This window comes from Castanea sativa, chromosome 7 (assembly GCF_040712315.1).
Source record: "Castanea sativa cultivar Marrone di Chiusa Pesio chromosome 7, ASM4071231v1".
In the NCBI taxonomy this organism is placed as follows: Eukaryota; Viridiplantae; Streptophyta; class Magnoliopsida; order Fagales; family Fagaceae; genus Castanea; species Castanea sativa.
Genome location: NC_134019.1, coordinates 23,205,932 through 23,227,601, shown reverse-complemented (window position 1 = coordinate 23,227,601; position 21,670 = coordinate 23,205,932). Strand labels below are relative to the sequence as shown.

Here is a 21,670-nt window from a genome sequence, read left to right as displayed (position 1 = left end):
ACAAAAGATCTAAAAAAAGTGTATAACCACGTCACGTCAAAAACATATGAGGAGCAACATAATTGGCAATTCAAATATCAAATATAAATTAGAAGAAGAAAGATGTATATTAAGTAATGAAGCACACTTGCAGCCCATGCCTCAGTTCCAATATGGCAACAAACAGAAGCCAAATTCTCAGCCTCAATGCTTAAATCAAGGAGCTAATTTACCACAGATAAAGCATGAAAGATTGCTTCTAATATCACGCCCAATGTCTGACTTTGTTCTTTGCAATTACCTTAGGAATATATTATACATTTACTTTATAACTTTTCCTTGTACAAATTACTTTCCATACATGATGTAAATAGAATTTCTCATAAACATATTTCAATTATTTTATAACTTTTCCTTGTACAAATTACTTTCTATACATGATGTAAATAGAATTTCTCATAAACATATTTCAAGCCTGAAACACTGTCCACGATTCCAACAGTATTAAAAGCATGTAAAATTTTCAAATTGATCATACCCTTTCTAGCAGAAACAATGGTGTTTTTTGTATTGCATGAACATGGCAATGATCACATGGACTTCTTCTTTCTAGGGCTGCTAGGTACTGATTCGTCAGATGGAGCCGATAATGCCAAAGCTAATTCATCATATCAGCATAGTTGATTCCTATTGCAAAAAGCATTGAATGTTTCTTTGAAGTTTTAACTAAAAATTTATTTAAAATTGAAAGTGAATAAGTAAAACCTAAACAACGAGAGATGTGCATAAGGGATTCACCATCATTGTCTAGTTTATGATTTTAATGGTGACCCAATCATCAGAGCTGATAATGTTCATCATTGTTGTATCTTCATCATCAACTTGAGCCCTCGCATCACTATAACACATGGCATCAATTCAAAAGTAGAAAAAAAAAATAAGACAAACAATTTAGAATGGTAGAAAAGAATACATAGCCGACCCTCTAAAGATCTATAGCCTCAGAAGCATGAACACTCCAAAATCCCTATACTTAAAATAAAAATAAAATACATCTAAATATATTAATTGATTTAATCACTGTATCCCCCCCAAGTCTTAATTTTTTTAAAGAATCGACATATCACTGTGTGATCCATGTCCATATTTCTTAGTCTATAGTCAACCCCAAAATTTTGGGACTAATGCTTGGTTGATGCTGTTGCTTTAGTAAGAACAAACGATTTATGTGCACTCAGTGTGTCCATAATTACATCGAATTATCAGTTTTTGCTTTGCATATAACATAAAAATACCAACACATAAATGAACAAATCAATGTAGAATTTGATTATTAATATGAAGCAAAAATTCATTTCAAAGATAAAACTTAAAGAAGGCCAAGATTAGATAAAAGTGGACATATATGTATATAACTTGCATTTCTAGGATTGGATCGTAATTGAACATCATCAACAGTGCAATAGCGGTTGAGTTTTTGAATGTACTCATTGACTATCAATTGTACTCCAAGGGAACGCTTTTTCCCTACTGTTAATATCCATAGGAACAACTCTCTGCCCAAAATAACAAATCAATTAGAATTTAGTTAAACTCAAAATCTGAAGGAAAAATCAAAAATAGATTTTATTTACCACAGATTGGCCAATGTATATGCCTCCTGAAATATGAAAGAGTAAAATAAAGAAGTGGAAATTATTAGTAAAATAAGAAACGGTGGAAAATGTAAGAACCTGAAAGAGGAGCAGTCAGATTGGCATAGATTGAGATAACCATCCCGCCTTCCTTTTGTTTTTGATTTTGCCTAAAAGAAGAAGGGAGAGGATGGAGAGGCGAAATTGAATCTGGTTTTTTTTTTTTCATTTTTTTTTCATAATAAAATCAAGTTTTTCATACGGCAAAAAAACCTAAAATAAATATCAATGCAAGATTCTATTATATACTTATTTAATCCCAACGATTTTCTTAAGATTAGAAATAGAAGTACCTAAACTAAAATCAACATTTTTAGTGATTTTTGTAATCTAATAAAACTAAGAAAAACAAAACAAAACAAAAGCAAATATCTAAAATTGAGAAAACAAACATTTTGATAAAGAATCCAAAAACCCAAAACAAAATCGAATCAAATCTAATCCTACCCAACTAAAAAACTCAATTAAAAGTAACGTTTTATACCCAAACCTACAAAATTGAGAAACAAAAGTACCTTTGTCAATGTCGATTCCGGTGATCTGATGGTCTAAGTCTGGCAAGGGATCGTGATGACTGGCCGTACAAACTCTGTCTCCTTTGCATTGCAAGCATTTTTTTTTCCTCCTTCCCTTTCTCTGCATCGCTAGGTTTTTCTAGTTGCAAGCCTTCTTTTCTTTTCTTTTTTTTTTACTTTAACCGTTTTCTTTTAGACGCCGTCCGTTTGGAGAGAAAATAGGGAGGATGGAAAATAAAAGGAGAAAAATAGGTGATGAGAATCAACAAGCATTCAAGGATCCATTGCATGTTCCAGTTGGGCCTATTACAAGAGCAAGATCCAAGAAGATCCAAGAAGCACTTAATGGGCTGATTCAAGAGATTTGGGCTGATTCTAACGCAGGATGTTCCAAGCTTGGCCCAAAGAAAGATGAAAGTGTAGTAAATTTAATTCAAGCTATTTAGGGCTGATCTGACTTAATTGGGAGTGATTTATGGCATGAATTAATGGCTGATTGACTTTCCAGCTCTGTATCAGTTAAGGCAGATTTTTTCCTATTTTGGATCTGCTAATTTCAGGCCGAATCAACTTTTATTTAGGGTTTTATTATTTAGTACGTTTTTTAGGTATTTTCCTTGTTTTTAGGTGCATTTAATGCTTTTTAGGTCAAACTTGATTCTAGATATGGTAAGGTATCAATTATGAGTTATTTTAGAATATATTTTCTTGTCTGTCAAGTTTTATGGAGCCCTTAAATAGGCCCTGAAGTCTGTAAACGTTTTTCATAGATTATTATTGAATAAAATTCAGAAAATGTGAGGCTTTGCTCTCTTTTGGTTCTTCAAGAACTGTGAACTTATCAAGGATTCTTCCTTGTGGCGTTCAAACTTTATACCTTTGGTTCGTGATTCTTTATAATCATTGGGTCAAGGTCAATTTATACCTTTGGTTCGCGTTTCTCTTATAAACGTTGGGTCATGGTTTCTATTATAAATCTGATTTTTAGCTTTCCTGGGTTAAATATTCCAATATTTTTGTTGGGTCTCAAAGTGTGTCGATTGAGGTTCGCATCAATAGGTTTGGAGAGAAAATAAAGGAATGATGGAAAATCGGGAGGAAAATTTTCCTCCTGGGCCCACAAATATTTTCTTCCCAAATTGGGAGGAAAACTGTGGGAGAAAACTGGTCCTCTAATGGGGACCAGTCCTGACCATTTTATTTTACAAAAATGCCCCTCCCACCAACCATTCGTCTTCTTCTTTTTTTTTTTTTTTTACCTGAACTTTTTTTTTTCAACGAACGTTCTCTCTCTTTTTTTTAATGTAACTTAATCTAATTTTTACATTATAATAATATAAATAATAATATAAATTTATATATATAATGTGATAAATTTTATATTATGTAATGAGTACAAATAAATCTATTTCTTACATATTATATAACAAGGGTATAATAGTCAATTTATATAAATTACATTTTCCATCTTCCCACTTTTCTCTCCAACCGAACAAAAATGTTTTCCACCCTCCCACTTTTCCACCCCTCCAACTGAACACATAAGAGGGAAAACTAAAATATTTTCCATCCTCCCACTTTTCCATCCTCCCACAATTTTCCATCCTCTCACTTTTCCACTCCTCCAACCGAACAGACCCTTAATATATACAGACAAAGACTATCTAACGGTGTTAATGCTAGGAAACAATATAATGTATCGCTTTTTAACTTAAACAGGACAAAATTTAAAGTGGGCATTTTTTTTTATGTGGTAGCACCTCCTTTATTGCAGGAAAAGGCTTCTGCTTTTATATATAGTATTAGATTAGATTAGATTAGATAATAGCATATATACTCCTATATACACGATCTATAAAATTATGGTTAATGTGATGATCTTAAATCCTTTATGTTTGTGATGTTACTAAAATATAGAGACTAAATTAAAAAGATAATTATAAATGTATGAAACGATGTTATATGAGGTTCAAAGATTAAGAACCAAATCTGTATTTAAGGGGAAAAAAAATTCGTGGTACCACAGTCTATCAATTTATCATTATATATCATCCCCATTAATTAAAAAACAAAAAAAAAAAAGGACAATTTATCGTTATCATATTGGACATACATTTTTTTCTGGTAAACATATAGGACATACGTTACAAATAGAATCTTTAAGAAAACTCTACCTGCCCGAAAAGTTCAACAGTCTAGAATTAATTGAAAAAAAATTGGGTGAAATTCTCAACTAGAGCCGCGTTTTCAAAAACGTGGCTTCAATCCTATCCAGCTAAACGTAGCCTCAACATCTGGAAAACGCAGTTCAAATACAACCCTGTAGCTGCGTTTTTATAAAACGCAGCTACAAAACACCTTTTTTGTAGTGTTAATTTGCAAGTAGAAATTTTGGAAAATCTTTTTCATGAAAAATATAAAAATATTGAACTATTTTGGGAATTTTTTGATACTATATTTTAAAAAATTATAGAAATCTGTCAAAAAATTCAATTACTTTTTTTCCTATAAATGTTTCTAAAATATTTTTAAACTAATGTCTTTAAAGCATTTGTTAATTTTGCGGTATAATAAAATATAACAATATTATTCTGTTTGTTAGGACAAAGCTAAACATTAACTAAATATTTTATTGTATATCTTTCTTACCTTTTTTTTGTTTTATTATTATTATTACCCCCCGGTTGTTTTGTCAAAAACAAATTTAAAGATGATAATAATGATAAGGAAAGCATCAGCGCATTGGGCGTATTATGGTAGTGTCATAAAATTACAAAGTCCTTTTTTTTTTTTGTTGCTAAACGACAAAGTTACAAAGTTGTTGACAATATTTAAACGTATTGCTACGTCTCACATTCAATTTTTTTGTCCGCATTAAGGTCAGGTCAAGTCCAATTAACGTTTTAAAAATTGAAATTTACACCCAGTGGCCATTATTTTCCATAACAACATCATAGCGAAGGAAGTGGGGAAGCTCTTGGAAAAATAACGTCTTTAAAGGAAGTCGGCGGAAACACATTTTTACTCCTGAAAGAGGACTTTGAATAAATCACACAAATTTTTGCTAAACCACAAAGTTACAAAGTTGTTGACAATCTTTAAACCTATTGCTACGTCTCACATTCAATTTTTTTGTCCGCATTAAGGTCAGGTCAAGTCCAATTAATGTTTTAAAAATTGAAATTTACACCCAGTGGCCATTATTTTCCATAACAACACTATAGCGAAGGAAGTGGGGAAGTTCTTGGAAAAATAACGTCTTTAAAGAAAGTCGGCGGAAACACATTTTCACTCCTGAAAGAGGACTTTGAATGAATCACACAAATAGTAAGGCCTAGGTAATCTAGGGGAGCACCTTCAAGGAATTTTTTTTAGAGTAATCAACTAATCATTGTGAAATTTAAATTATAAAAAATTTAATAAAAACAGTACTTGAATATATGGATATCATTAAAAAAAAAAACGCTAAAATGTGTGAAGTTTTCTAATTTCCGTCTACTAACAAAGTTAAATGGCTAAAAATATGTTGGTTTTAGACCTCTGTCAAAGCAGCTATTAGTTAGTTTTAAGGTCAAGTTATTAATTAGATTTATTATAAACAACCTTAGGTTAATTTAACAATCATCAATATCATGCACGTAAAAAATATGAAGGAACACAAAATATGATGACTTCGGACAAGTAGTGAAACAAACTAGTTCCACAATAAAAACCTGGAGAAAATTGACCTTATCAATCCCAAGATTAATAGATCCACTATCAAATAGAAGTTTACAAATTAAATAATCTTATTTCTTCTTAAACTTAAATAAATTTAGCAAATTCAACTCCGAAATCCAAAAAAACTTCTTTGATATGGATGTGCTCCTAACATGAACCTCTAGTCCACGACTCCAATATCACACTAGAAGATTTAGATTTCTAGCAACTATGTTTTATGGATGAGGCAGCAACTTCTACAACACTAAACTTTGAGTTTCTTCAAGGAATATAACCGTTAAAAGGCATGAAAGAGTTTTGGGTACGGAAACCCTAAATACAAAATAGGAGGCCCTACTCTCTCTATTAAATTTCACCCCTTAGAGTCTCTTTTTATAGTGTGGAAAAAGTAGCACGAGATCCTTGCAGTTTGGATGATGGGCTGAGTTTTGAAATCTGCAATATTCGATCAGTCGAATGAAGTGCTCCTATGAACACATTTATACAATCTAATACAATCAAATCCACACAATTTAGAGTATCACATACTTAAAAGCTCTCCATATAAAATACTAAAAACATACCATTCAATATACGAATTTCAGCACACAAAGGAACTTGGGTTTAAATTATCAAGAAAAAGAAAAGAAAAGGGATGAACTTGGGCCCAAATCCCTCCATTCCATATATATATATTCTTTTCTCTTTTTGGGGATTGATTTCCTAGCTAAGCTTGTCATTTTAAAATCTAGTCCACAGTACTTCTTCACCTGGTTGCAACTTGCAAGCAGTGCACAATTGCTCCAATAAAATGAATATTTTCATTTTAGTAAAATTTGTAGTTGTCAATGGTTAGTGCATAATTGCTCCAGTAAAATGAATATTTTCATTTTACTAAAAGTTGTAGTTGTCAATGGTTAGCTAAGTGATTCCTAAAGCCTCATGATATCCATAAAATTCTAAGTTCAAAACCTCTTTGATTGGCTAAGAATGTATTGACCCATTGTGATAAAGTAACAAATTAACTAGCCAAGTAAATTAATTAAGTTAATTAACATGCAATACGTGTGGTAGCACAAAAAAATCACCAACTAAGTTAATATGCAGCGGAAAATAAAGTTGACACGGTGATTTGTTCATGAATGGGGAAACCCTCTAAGGCAAAAACCCCACCGGGTGATTTTAAGGTCACCATTCCCAAGAATCCACTATTATCAAACAAGCGGTTACAAATAAAGGTATCCCAATACCTTATACCAACCTACAATTGAACCCTTACCCTAATATCCAATTGGACTTGTTCTGTAGTGACAATCTCTCCTTTCAATGCACGGCTCCCAGTACGTGACTAACCAATTCGATGCACAGATCCAAGTACGTGACTAACCACCAACTTGAAAATGATGTTGACAGCAAAATTCTTTAGTTTATCAACACGGTGAAGATCATGAAACTCTTTGATTACAAAACCCTACGGCGTACAAACGCAACAACTTCTTGAAGAGAAAGATGAACTAGGGCAAATTGTCTCCGGTCACAATATGCTTGTGAAAAACCTTTGCATCAAGTTGCACTCACTTGCATCAACTGTGACGGCCCTTAAAATAATTTTTATATATATTTAGGGTTGTGAAAAAAGAAAGCCTAAATATGTATCCACAGATTGAAGTGAAATTAGATCTGAAAAATTAATTTTCATAAATCTTGATATATAGGGTATCTGTCGAGCATCTGTCGAGTATCAGGCAAAAGCTGCCTTTTAAACCTCAATAGATGCTATCTGTCGAGCTTTAAAATCCAGCACTTCTTCACTTGATTCTTGGACAGATTTTCATGGTTTTAATACTTGGACTTGAACTTTTATTTCTTAAAGTATTAAACACATTCTAGATCTACCCAATTACAAGTAAAGTGCGTTTTGTCAAAGGATTAACCAATTCTAAATTGATATATGTTCCTAACATGATTCACATATATCCTAACACTCTTGAACCATCTTTAAGCCACCACCAAGGGAATTATATTTGTAATAGTGTGTAGTCTATGGGATAGAGGGAAGGAGGGCTACATACATCTGAGGTAATAGTCAAATATTTAAAGATGTTTGGATATATATATATATATATATATATATATATATATATATATATATATATATATCATATTGTTCCATTAAATGTCCTAAAAATGACATCATTTTTTTTAAATCTGAAAACATCAAAACTATATCCTATTGGGACACTTAACGGAAAAACCTCTCACGAAAGTAGATGGAAGGACCACATTGAAAATGAACCCAAGTTGTAGGAATATTGTAAAGTTGTGATTTCCAATTATATTGTGTTGGTTTTAATTGCTAGGACCCTTTAAATCCTATTGTATGATGCTATGTATGACATTATGTATGATATTATGTTGTGATTAATAAAGTTGTTTTATTATTATCTAAAATAATAGTAACATGAATATTTGGACATTATCATATAGTCCATGAAATGCATAGTATGTGATTTACTCACAGAAGATATAAATCACAAATTCTTTGTAAACTCAAAATTTTAGTTCATAATCGGTGATGAAATTGGGAATTTTATCTACGAAGATTATAAGATATCAACTAAGATGATTTGTCTTGATCATGGAAGTGGAGACTTCTAGTTGATAATGTTGATATGTTTTAAGTGTTAAAACAAATTGAACTAGACCGCTGTGAAATTTATTATTCTACTAATGACTGTCAAGTGAATAATAAATCTCATGACTTCTATTTATATGAACTCTCAATCCTGAGAGAATAATGAACTTGATCATTAAGTGTAGGTTGCTTTGATATATCAGGCTTGAGATCTAAAGTCACGATTAAAACCTCAGTATATTGAGTAGCCACATTTAATGTTGAAGGAACATATATTCTCAAGATGAAATTCATAATCTCTTAACAAAGATATAAAATATTCCCTTGATAAAGTATTGTTGCTTTTTGAGAGTAGAAAAAAGTGTGGTGACGTAGCACTTAAAGTGTCAGTAAAGCATAAAAAAATTGGGTATTTTACCACAGGATTGAAATACCTTTTAATTTCTTTCATCTTCCTTTCCCTTACTAACATTTTCTCAATTTGTACTTTTTGAGTTTTTTCTTTTTTTCAGATCTACAAAAATCACCACCCAAAAGCCCAAATTTCAAACCCAAACCAAATTGCCAAGCTTTTCATGTTCCAAATTGAACCTACTCACCAAAGTAACCCAGATACAACCAAAAACAAAGGAAGGAAAGTCAAACCAAAGGCAGAGAGAGAAAGAGAAGAGTAATGTCTATAGAGGAGGTGGTGGCACCGGTGAGCACAACTAATAGAAATGGTGGTGGAGCTCAAGGCTTTGGCCTTGGCTGATACGAGAGAGAGAATCCAAGATAGCATAGAGGAAGTGAGACAGATTTGGTGGTGGTGGTGGTGGTGGGTGGGTTACAGATTTGGTGGTTGCAATGGTGTTGGTGGGAAAAAAAAAAAATTTCTGTGATTGAAATGTTAGAGAGACTGAGAGAGGAGGAGGAGTGAGACAAGAAGAAGAGAAAGAAGGCTTCAGACATTAGAGAAAGAGAGAAAATAGTGTAAAAAATTGAGAAGAGTTAAAAAGATGAAGAAGAGTATTTTTGTCTTATATTAATAAATTTAACTTTTCAAAAATGTTTCTATTTTTCAGTAAATGTGACTTCACGTTTAGTTTATTTATTATTTAATACCTTCTTAACAAGTGATGTACAACACCTGTTAACAGGACCCTTTAATAAAAAACACCAACATTTTTGTTTTTGAAAAATAGGTGATTAGCAGAGATGGAAACATTCAAACTAAACTTTAGAGAATACAAAATCAGTGAAATCAAAGTGACCAAACCAGCTGCGAGAATAAGATAGAACGTTTTATAAAGTGCCTGAGTAACAAAGGAAAGAATCAGAAGAATATAATAGGATTTGGGCTGTTTTCGAGAGAACCATTACTCTAATTCATTGTTTTTATTTATTTTTACGTAGATTCATTGTTCTCTTGGTTCAAACTTCAAAGTGCCTACAGAACTATAACAGGAAGCTGAATATGGAAAGTGGGCATGGATATTGAAAATAAATTACAAAAAATTAATAACAGATAAAAAAAAAAAATGAAAGAATATTGCAAGAGACGCACCACTTGGCAAAATTGAACTCAAATTAAAATTTAATTTAAAATCTAATTTAATTTAGACTATTTGATTTTTGCACCTAATAAATCACTTGACACAAAAAATTAAAAATTAGATGAGACACGTGGCGCAAAATTAAACTCCAATTTAGAATTTAATTGGATTTTCTCTCTGCTTTACCTATTAATTTATACTAGCTTGTAACTCTACGCATATGCATGGATACATTTAAAGATATACAATAAGATGCATAATATAATTCCTATATATAAAATTTAGGGATAATTACAGATTACCCACCTGTGGATTAGCCCAAATTTAACTTACCCACCCATGGTTTCATTTTTTACACTTTACCCACCTGAGGTTACTTCCATTTAATCTCTATTACCCACCTCTGTTAAAAAAGAGGGGTAAATAAGTCATTTTACTCTCATTTTATGTCTCTCTTATCCCAAAACAAGAAAAAAAAAAAACAAAAGAAAACAAGTTCAAAATGGGCTATTTTAAACCCAGGAATATACATCTCTTAAAACATGGCTTAAATTAAAATTTTTTCAAACCCAGAACACAAGAAGACCACCATAATCACCTTCATCATGAAAGCCAACCTACAAAACAAAAACAAAAAAAATCCCAGGGCTTGTTAGAATAATGTGGCCCAACATAATATATATGATGCCTTTATTATTAACAAATAATTATTCAGTCTCTTGTGAAATTATGCAATACTTATATGATGTAAGATATTGATATCTTGAAATAGGTCTACTTGGTTTAGTAGACTAAGATTATGAATGCATTCATTGTAGTCCTTGATTTGACCATATCCATCATGATGTAGCCTATTCTAATAGGTACATTGTTGGACCATGATGGAAAGGAGGTGCAAGTTAAAATTGCTCAGACTATGGAAGATATTAAGGGCTAGTCTTTCGATGGTTAATGCATAATAATCTCGGAAGTCCTTCCGTAATGAGATTCATGCACGTTGAGTGTTGGCTTTAATAAATCTATTGTTTCATTACCAGTAACTTGAACTCCTATTAAATGTTGTCATTATAGTAGTTCTGGATATGAACGAGAGATGAATCCATGTATTAGCATGGAGTTACAAAAGTAACAACACATTAATGAACTTCTTCATTAATAAATCTAATTAATAAAGTTGTTTATTAACAAATGTAACATGTCTATTACATGAAGTGTTATTGCAATAGGAAGGATTTTATGGCTGGTCATGTCCTTTCTGAATATTATAAATATTGTCAAGGCCACACTTGCAAGGGGGTGTGAAAAGAGAAAATAAAGCTCTTGTTAATCTTGACCAGCTGGGAGAGCATCCTAATTGCTTGTGAGGTCCTTGAATAACATTAACCTAGTATGTATATTTCTCACATTTTATTGTTGAATTTTATTACATATGCACATGATATAATTGTTAATTGATAGATGTATTATATGTGTTTCTCTTGAATTATTACTTTTTAAGTATAATTCCAACAGTCACAAGCATGTAGGCTCTGCTAATATTTATGACAACTTGTCTTTATGGTTAATATTTTATCCTCTATATATGCGATATTGTTATATCTTAAGTATACAATAAATCAATATATATATAAAAGCAGAGACCTCATGTGAGAGTGCATGAGGTCCTGCCACGTGGCACTCTAATATTGCATTTAACCTTTTTTACCTTTTTTCATTAAGTTTTTTTAATTGTTACCTAATAGATCATAGTAACTTATTTTTACTATTATATAAATTTAGCATTTTTTTACCTCTTTTTATTAAGCTTTTTTTACTATTACTCAATAGATCATAGTAACTTCTTTTTACAGTCCTGCCACGTGGTACTCTAATATTGCATTTAACCTTTTTTACCTTTTTTCATTAAATTTTTTTTAACCATTACCCAATAGATCATAGTAATTTATTTTTACTATTATATAAATTTAGCATTTTTTTACCTCTTTTTATTAAGTTTTTTTTACTGTTACCCAATAGATCATAGTAAGTTCTTTTTGCTATTATATAAAATATGGGCTGTTCTTGACAATTAAACCCATTAGACCAAAATTAATTCACTATAAAATAAACTACCTTTTAAAATTAGACCAAATCTTATAAAAAACTCAAGTCAATTCTTACCTTACATATTATGACCCAAGTTTGACCCTTCTCACGTGTAAATTTGTAAGACCCAAGTTTGACCATTCTCATGTGTAAATCAAAGCAACAACTCTTACCCTCTTACAAACTCTCTTCTTCCTCCCTCACGTATAGGTGATACTTCTAGAAAATCTCATCCTCATGAAATCATGTCTTCATTTTTTCCTAATTTCAATATGCTTTTGTCTATTAATAATGTTCTATGCAATTTATGCAGACAAATCTTTGTCATCGACCGGTGCGACAAAAATATATATAAATCTTGAGATCCCTAAGGTTGCTAAAATAATTGACAAGTGCAAATTTCTAAAATTTATAATAACAAAAAAGTCTAATAAATATCATATACTATCTCACAAAATGCCATTAACTTAATATTTTCTTTAAAAAAAATTCAATAATAGGAATGGTAAAAAACGTGATCATTTACAAGAAATACCAAAAATACATGCAAAAAAATTTTCATAGAATGATTTATCTTTAAATATTATAAAGACAATAGTAAAGATAGAATGCATTGAATGAGATCCTACGAAACAGGTTTCTTAATCATTTCAATTTATACTCATCATTTACGGAAAAAAAAAATAATCATACACCATATTATTTACATTAAAAAAATAATACATATTAATTTCAAAGTTCATTGCAAGATGTGAACTGCTAGGGTATTGCAATAATAAGTGATATTGATACAACAATAGGTTGGTATTACATTTTATGCGTACTTTGTGAAAGGAATGTCAAATCACAAGTAAAATCATTTTGGTATGCAAAATGTGAAACAAAAATAAATCTTTCTATCCGAAAGTTAGAGGCACTCACATTAACTACATACTCTCTAGATATTTATAATATATTTATCTCACTATAACTACTATATATATACAATTGCAAATTACTTCAGATACATAATTCAAATTGAAGTTTTTGATGCAACTATCAAAACAAATTTTGTAATATTTGATTGAAATGCCGAGAAAATCCTAATTGAATCTACAAAATATTTTGTTGAAAAATAAATTGAGGTACAACTTATTTAAATTATTGTAAAAATATTGATATTGGAGAATGAATTGCACGTGATTTGAAAAAAAAATTAGGAAAAAATTGATTTCTCTACTTCATTTGAATAAATTCAACCTAAATGATGATTTTGAAAATTACATAGTTGCTAAGATTTTTTATGCACCATCAAATGATAAAAAGGTATGGAAGAAAAAAAAAATACACAATTCAATATGCTATATTAATTCTTTTTGCTGCACTATTCCAAAATTAACAAAAATAAAAAATAAAAACATTTACAAAAAACTGTAACATCATTGAAATTTAATATAAATGCAAATAATATGAAAAATCTTAGCAACAAAGTCCAAATTTTGTAAGATCCAATTAAGAATCTCTCGATGCCAATTCATTAGTAATTAACACAAATGATGCAACAAAAGGAAAAAAAAATGATGGAAGCTCAAAAATTAAACAAATATGGACGGACTAAACTTCAAACATTGAAGATAGAGAAACTGATGATGATAACAAGCATCACCTTACCTTAATAACAAAGATTGAAGAAAAAAAAAAATTTCGTAATGAAGCTTTTTATTACATCATATAATAAAAATCAATAATATAGAATGAATTAATATGCTTTTATCAACTTTTATCATAAAATATTACTCCAAGTTGTTTTAATTATTGCTCATTACTTGAACAAAATAATTATATTATATTATATATATGTGTGTGTGTGTGTGTGTGTGTGTGTGTGTGTGTGTGAGCAATTTATAATTATTACTTTTATGATGAACTCATTACTAACAAAGTTTTAGAATAAATATGCTATAATATATGTCTAATATTTTTCAAAAACAAATTTACATAAAATATTACAATAGTATCCGTGCATCGCACGGGAAACTTACTAGTTTTTATTAATAAATGGTTGTAACAAATACAACATAACGCCACTTAGTTAGTTTTAAGTTTTGTAGTGGGAGTTAGTTTTCTTCAAGTCTAGTCTTAGAAGTTAATACATCTATAACTCTTTCATTATCCTAAACTCAAACATGATGACACCCCTTCGGTTAATCACATGGATGAGATAGGATTTTGAAAGATTATATATATATATAAATGTGTCAACGCCCCTACAGATAGACACAGTCTATATATATATATATATATATGTGTGTGTGTGTGTGTCAACGCCTCTACGGATAGACACAGACTCTAATTTAATATAAATAAATAAATAAATATTTAAGATATAAATACTAATTGATCAAATTCTTCCTTACACCCCTACAGATATGGGATGAATTTAATTGGTTGAAATATTTGTCATTAAATATAAATTCTTGTATGTTATCAAAAGAATTGGATTTTAATACACAAATCATATGTGTTGCGTTTTATAGAGAGATGGCAAACTCCTCTGGTTCTCTGAACATGGCTGATATCATGAAAAATTGTACACTTTCTGGACCCAATTATGCAGTGTGGAAACATAGAGTAGATTTGTACATGGGGTTTTATGATTATAGTCATTTTATTAAATCTGAGTGTCCACCTAAGCCCAATGACGAGTCTGTTGAGTCTGATAAAGTCTCCTATAATAAATGGATTGAGGCAGATAACAAAATGAAATTTTTTATGCTGGGATATATGATTGATTCATTGATGGTTAGCTATATGAATTCCCCTAGTGCTAAATCCATAATTGATAGCCTAGAAGTGAAGTTTGGAAAAAAGTCTAATGCCCATGTGGAAGGCTTATGGGAAAAGTTTATTAGGACTAAATTATCAGAAGGAGAAGATGCTCGTCAACATGTGATTAATATGATTGCCTTAACTGATGAATTGGCCCTACAAGGAAGACCAATAGATGATAAAACAGAAATTTCAACCATCTTGTCATCCTTGCCCAATTCTTATGATAACTTAAAGACAAATTTATTTTGTTTCGAGTTTGGATTGGACATTAGATGATCTCTTATCTAAGGTCACAGCTAAAGAGGATGCAAAGGTGAGAGTTAATCATTTTTCAATTAACATTGCTGATCAAAAGGAGTCTGTTCCTAAAGGAAGCAAAAGGTTTGAGAAGAAAAGAAAATTCAAAAGTGGTAAAAATGATTGGAGAAGTAACAAGAAGGCTTTAGTTAAGCAACATGTTGAGGTCAAAACAAAACAGATTATTTGCTATCAATGCAACAAACCAAGACATAAAAAATCTGAATGTCTTTCTCTTTTGAGGTCACGTGAGAAACAACCTCAAGGTATTTTTGGCAATCTTATTCTCAATGAAATTAATACCACTATTATTAAGTTTGGATCTTGGTGGGCTGATTCAGGAGCTACTGCTCATATTTCTAATACTATGCAGGGGTTCAAAGAGCTACAGAAAATAAATGATGGAGCAAGTTACATTTATATGGGAAATGATGCAAAAGCCAAGATTGAAGGCATAGGAGTTTTTGAGTTAAAACTAAATAATGGGTCAACTTTTGATTTAGTTGATTGTTTGTATACTCCGAGTCTTAGGAGAAATTTGTTATCTGTTTCTATGCTAGAAAAACTTGGTTATGATTTTTATTTTGGAAATGGACGGTTCTTAATGAAGAAAAATAATGTTGTAGTACTATATGGTTTTCGAAATAATAATATGTATCAAGTGCATTTGCGTGGGAGTATTGTGTGTGATGTTAATGTTTCTGTGAAAGATAATGCAACTTATCTATGGCACTTAAGATTGAGACATGTTAGTAAACAAAAAATTGGAAGAATGATTAAAATGGGTCTGTTAAGTGATGTCACATTAGAAGATTATCCAACATGTGAAAGTTGCATTAAAGGGAAAATGACCAAAAAGTCTTACACTATAGGAGGTCACACTTCTCAAGTTTGGGAGAGAGTTCACACTGATATTTGTGGACCTATGAATATAAATGCTAGAGGAGGATATCGTTATTTTATCACCTTCACTGATGACTTTTCTAGATATAGGTATGTTTATTTGATGAAACATAAATCAGAGGCTTTAGAAAAGTTTATCACTTATAGACTTAAGGTTGAAAAATGGACAAACAATGTAATAAAATCTGTCAATTCAAATAGAGGTGGAGAGTATGTATCAAATGATTTTGAGAGATATTGTGCTAAGAATGGAATTGTTCATTTTCGCACTCCTCCATATACCCCTGAGGCTAATGGGATTGCTGAGAGACGTAATAGAACACTTCTTGACATGGTTAGATCTATGATGGCAAGAGCAAATTTGCCAACTTCATTTTGGGGTGAAGCTATTCTAGCTGCTATGCATATCTTAAATAGAATTCCCACTAAAGCCGTAGAGAAAACACCTCATGAGTTGTTTGTTGGTAAGATAGCTAATTTATCTCATATTAGGATATGGGGATGTATTTCTCATGTTTTAATTCCTGATCCTAGTAGGGATAAATTGTTGTCTAAAACAAAAAGGTGTGTCATGGTGGGCTACCCACAGCGGTCTAGAGGATATAGATTGTTTGATCCAGAAAGTCAAGTAATTTTGGAAAGTAGAAATGTAAAATTTTTGGAGGATCTTTTTGAAATTGAGGGTAATGATGATTTTCAAAAGGAAGTCTTGGAAGAAAAAAGAGATACAGAGTCAACAATAGTGAAAGCTATAGATCCAACACCTTTGAGAAGAAGCACTCGAATTTCTAAGGGGCATGATATGTCTAACTATTACCTTTATAATAGTGAAAACTATGAGAAGGTGAAAGTTAGTCAAGATTTGAGAGATCCAGCAACATACTCTCAAGCCTTAGAAGATACTGATTCAAATAATTGGATCAGTGCTATGAATGAGGAGTTTGATTCTATGCAAAAGAATGGTGTTTGGAGGCTAGTGAAAAGGCAACAAGGAATGAAAATAGTTGGATGCAAATGGATTTTTAAAAGAAAGAGAGATGTCTCAGGAAAAGTGGAAAAGTTCAAAGCTAGATTGGTGGCAAAGGGCTATACTCAAGAATATGGAGTTGATTTTGAAGAAACCTTTTCTCCAGTTGTAAGAGTCCAATCTATTCGTGCTATACTTTCTCTAGTTGCATTCTTTGATTTTGAACTTTATCAAATGGATGTAAAGACTGCATTTTTAAATGGTGATCTTGAAAAAGATGTTTATATAGAGCAACCTGAGGGTTTTATTTCAAAAGGAGACGAGAACAAGGTATGCAAGTTAGAAAATCTATATATGGATTAAAGCAAGCATCAAGACAGTGGAATTTGAAGTTTCATGAATCAGTAACAGTTTTGGGGTTTATGCAAAATTCTTCTAAACCTTGTGTATATGTGAAGAAAAATTCTAATAAGGTTGCCATTCTTACATTATATGTGGATGATATTCTTCTGGCAGGAAATGATATTGAGATGCTTTCTGAAATCAAGCAGTGGCTATTCAAAACTTTTGAAATGAAGGACCTAGGTGAAGTGTCATACATTTTGGGGATTAAAATTGAATGAGACCGGGTGAATAAAAAACTGAGTCTCTCCCAAGAAAAATATATCAAGACTTTATTAGAAAAGTTTCACATGGTTGACTGTTTGAGTGGGAGCATTCCCTATAATTTTCTTAGGCCATTTTCCCAGAAAGATTGTCCTAAAAATGAGCAAGACAAACTAGACCCAAAGTTACACCCGTATGCATCTGCTGTAGGAAGTCTTATGTATCTCATGATCTGTACTCGACCAGATATTGCTTTTGCAGTCAATATGGTTAGTCGTTTTCAAAGTAATCCAGGAAAACCTCATTGGATGACTATTCAATGGATTTTCAGATATTTGAAGCGAACTAAAGGTAGGAAATTGACATATCACGGCTCTAACGATTTAAAATTACCTGGATTTTCAGATTCTGATTACCAAGGGTGTCTAGATAGTCGAAAGTCTACCTCTGGTTTTGTATTTATGTTATGTGGTGGAGCCATTGCATGGAAAAGTAAGAAACAAGAATGTGTTGCTCAATCTATGATGGAAGCTGAATATATAGCTTTGAATGTTGTGGCAAAAGAAGCTGTATATTTAAAACAATTCTTAACAGAGTTGCTAATTGTAGAATGTGTTCAAAGACCCATTCCCATTTTGTGTGATAACAATTCTGCCATTGCTATCACCAAAGATCCGAAATGCTACTCTCACGCAAAACATATAAAGGGTCGTTACCATTACATTCGAGATATGATTAAGAAGAAGAAAGTGGTCGTTCAGAGGGTTTCATCAAAGTAAAACTTGGCTGACCCTTTTACCAAAGGCTTGCCCTCTGGGCTATTTGAAACGCATGTACTAGAAATGGGGTTATGTTAGGCCAAGTGGGAGACTGTTAGAATAATGTGGCCCAACATAATATATATGATGCCTTTATTATTAACAAATAAATATTCAGTCTCTTGTAAAATTATGCAATACTTATATGATGTAAGCTATTGATATCTTGAAATAGGTCTACTTGGTTTACTAGACTAAGATTATGAATGCATTCATTGTAGTCCTTGACTTGACCATATCCATCATGATGTAATCTATTCTAATAGGTACATTGTTGGACCATGATGGAAAGGAGGTGCAAGTTAAAATTTCTCAGACTATGGAAGACATTAAGGGCTACTCTTTCGATGGTTAATGCATAATAATCTCGGAAGTCCTTCCGTAATGAGATTCATGCACATTGAGTGTTGGCTTTAATAAATCTATCGTTTCATTACTAGTAACTTGAACTCCTATTAAAGGTGTTGTCATTATAGTAGTTCTGGATATGAACGAGAGATGAATCCATGTATTAGCATGGAGTTACAAAAGTAATAACACATTAATGAACTTCTTCATTAATAAATCTAATTAATAAAGTTGTTTATTAACAAATGTAACATATCTGTTACATGAAGTGTTATTGCGATAGGAAGGATTTTATGGCTGGTCATGTCCTTTCTGAATATTATAAATATTGTCAAGGCCACACTTGCAAGGGTGTGTGAAAAGAGAAAATAAAGCTCTTGTTAATCCTGACCAGCTGGGGAGAGCATCCTGATTGTCTTATGAAGTCCTTGAATAACATTAACGTAGTATGTACATTTCTCACATTTTATTGTTGAATTTTATTACATATGCACATGATATAATTATTAATTGATAGATGTATTATATGTGTTTCTCTTGAATTATTACTTTTTAAGTATAATTCCAACAAGGCTACCATTCATATATTCCCTTTGCCTCTTGGATTCGTTTATACATAATCTTTTGTCCTTCTCTCTCTCTCTCTCTCTCTCTCTCTCTCTCTCTCTCTCTCTCTCTCTCTCTCTCTCTCTCTCTCTCTCTCTCTCTCTCATACAATCAGAGAAGCCATGTCTAGGGAAACAGCTAGTGCAATTCACAAAAACCAAGTATGTTTTCTTGGTTTTCAAATTTTCCTTCTTAAATTTTTTTTCTTTGTTTGTTTGCTCAGAAACCTTGAGAAGATCAATGGAAAAACCCAGTTTTAAGGTTGTTTTAATAAAGAAATAATCTTTCTTCTTTGTGGTTAAAAACCCACTATCAAGTTTTTTTTTTTTCTTTTTCCTTTCCTTTTCCTACCAATTTCTTTTGGCAACCAAATTAGAGAGTAGAATGGAAGAGATAACATCTTAGTTCCAATTTTTCTTATTTTTTGATTGGTTTCTGGGAAAAGTTTGGAATTTGAAACTTGTTTTGGATGTTTTGAAAGCTCAGTTTCCAAATTCTCACTTTTTTTTTTTAGCTTGAAGATTCAGAAAGTGGGTCTTTTTAGTTTATAAACCCAACTTTAAAAATTAAGATTTGCAATTTTCTTTTCCTTAACCATAGTTTTTGTCCACAAACCCCAGGTCTTTTTGAAGAACCCCAAGTATCAAAGGAAAACAACAAACCCACAAAAAAAAAAATCTTCATGCTAAGAGCATTAACCCATCTTTCACGATGGCTAGTGACTTCTTTTTTCCTTTTTGTTGTTGCGCAAGTTGCTGATTCTGTGGTACATTTTTCAGTTCAGATGTTCTTGACTTTATCATAATTATTGATATGTTAAGATGTTCATATTGTATGTACTCATGATTTTCAAGCAAATTAGTAGATCTACCTCATGTGGATGGGAGTGTGTTTTGGGAGAGAGGAATGTTTGATCTGTTTCGGGTTTTGTTTTTGATAAAATATGTGTTAGAGTAACGTTTGAAAGGGAGGTGAGTTACGAAGTAGTAACGAAGTGAAGCACAGGTCGATAAAGTGTCAAAAATGAAACCATAGGTGGATAAGTTAAATTCGTGCTAAACCACAGGTGGGTAATCTGTAATTATCCCTATAATTTAAATACTATTGATAGTCATTTTTATATTTTGTTAATTCTTTAAAAAAAATTGTAAGGATATTATTAGGTATAAAATGTAAATTGTCCTTCTTTTTTTTTAAATATTGTGAAGCACTTTTTTTTATGATTCATTTATTCTAGACTCTTTGGTTTTTGTACTTAATAACTCACTTAGATGAATATTTATGATGTGATCCCACATTTGATTCCAAAATTAAGAAATAAAACTCTTTAAGAATAAATAATTTAGGATATATGACGCAAAATTGGAACTCTAATTTAGAATTCTAATTTGAGTTTCTCTTAGCTTCACCTATTATTATTATATAGAGAATAATAATAATATTAATAATAACAACAGCAACAACTAGTAAGTTTCTCGTGCGATGCACGGATAATTTTGTAATATTTCATGTAAGACATTTTTTAATAATGTTGTATATATATTAGAAAGAAAAAGTAAACTAAATTAGGATAAAGAAACATATAAATTTTTGAGATATTAAAAATTAGTTTAGTAGTTTCACTAGATATTTTTAGCTTTCTTAAGATAAGATTAAAAAAAAATCATGAAACCAAAAATAAATGAAAAAAAGTAACAGGACCTTGAAAATCAACTAATTTTTGTGTTGGTGTCCCATATTCGAATGAAAAGCTATATGCTTCAGGCAAGTCGTGGATTTGATCTGGACCTTTTCAAGAGGATTTCACCATACCAAGAAATGAAAGTATGCCCAACTCTCTAACCATCTTCTACTCACCGATAGTGCGATATTAAGACATGGTGTGGGCAAGTATGTATGCATGTGTCTTATAAATGATTTAAAATTAAACCATGGTAGAATATGACTTTACATTATCTCTACTTATATACCCAAAACAAAAACTATCCAACCAAATTACTTAAACCTAAATCATATTTAAGCCCCCAATTTAAAAAGAAAAAAGAAAAAAAAATTACCTGTAGGCGTTTCCACGTCTTGATGGTGGTGGAAGGCTAGTAAAACGGAGGTGGTGACCCCTCAGATTCCTCTTTTCCTCTCTTTCAAATATTCTATTAGTCTCAGGTTTGTTGT

General features: G+C 31.3%; 1 protein-coding gene across 1 annotated transcript; it reads left to right on the top strand.

Moving 5' to 3' along the window:
- The first annotated feature begins 17,812 nt into the window (after positions 1-17,812).
- LOC142644174 (secreted RxLR effector protein 161-like) lies at positions 17,813-18,505 on the top strand. Its single transcript, XM_075818843.1, has one exon. The coding sequence runs from the start codon at positions 17,813-17,815 to the stop codon at positions 18,503-18,505; it is 693 nt and encodes a 230-aa protein (XP_075674958.1).
- Positions 18,506-21,670: the final 3,165 nt, after the last annotated feature.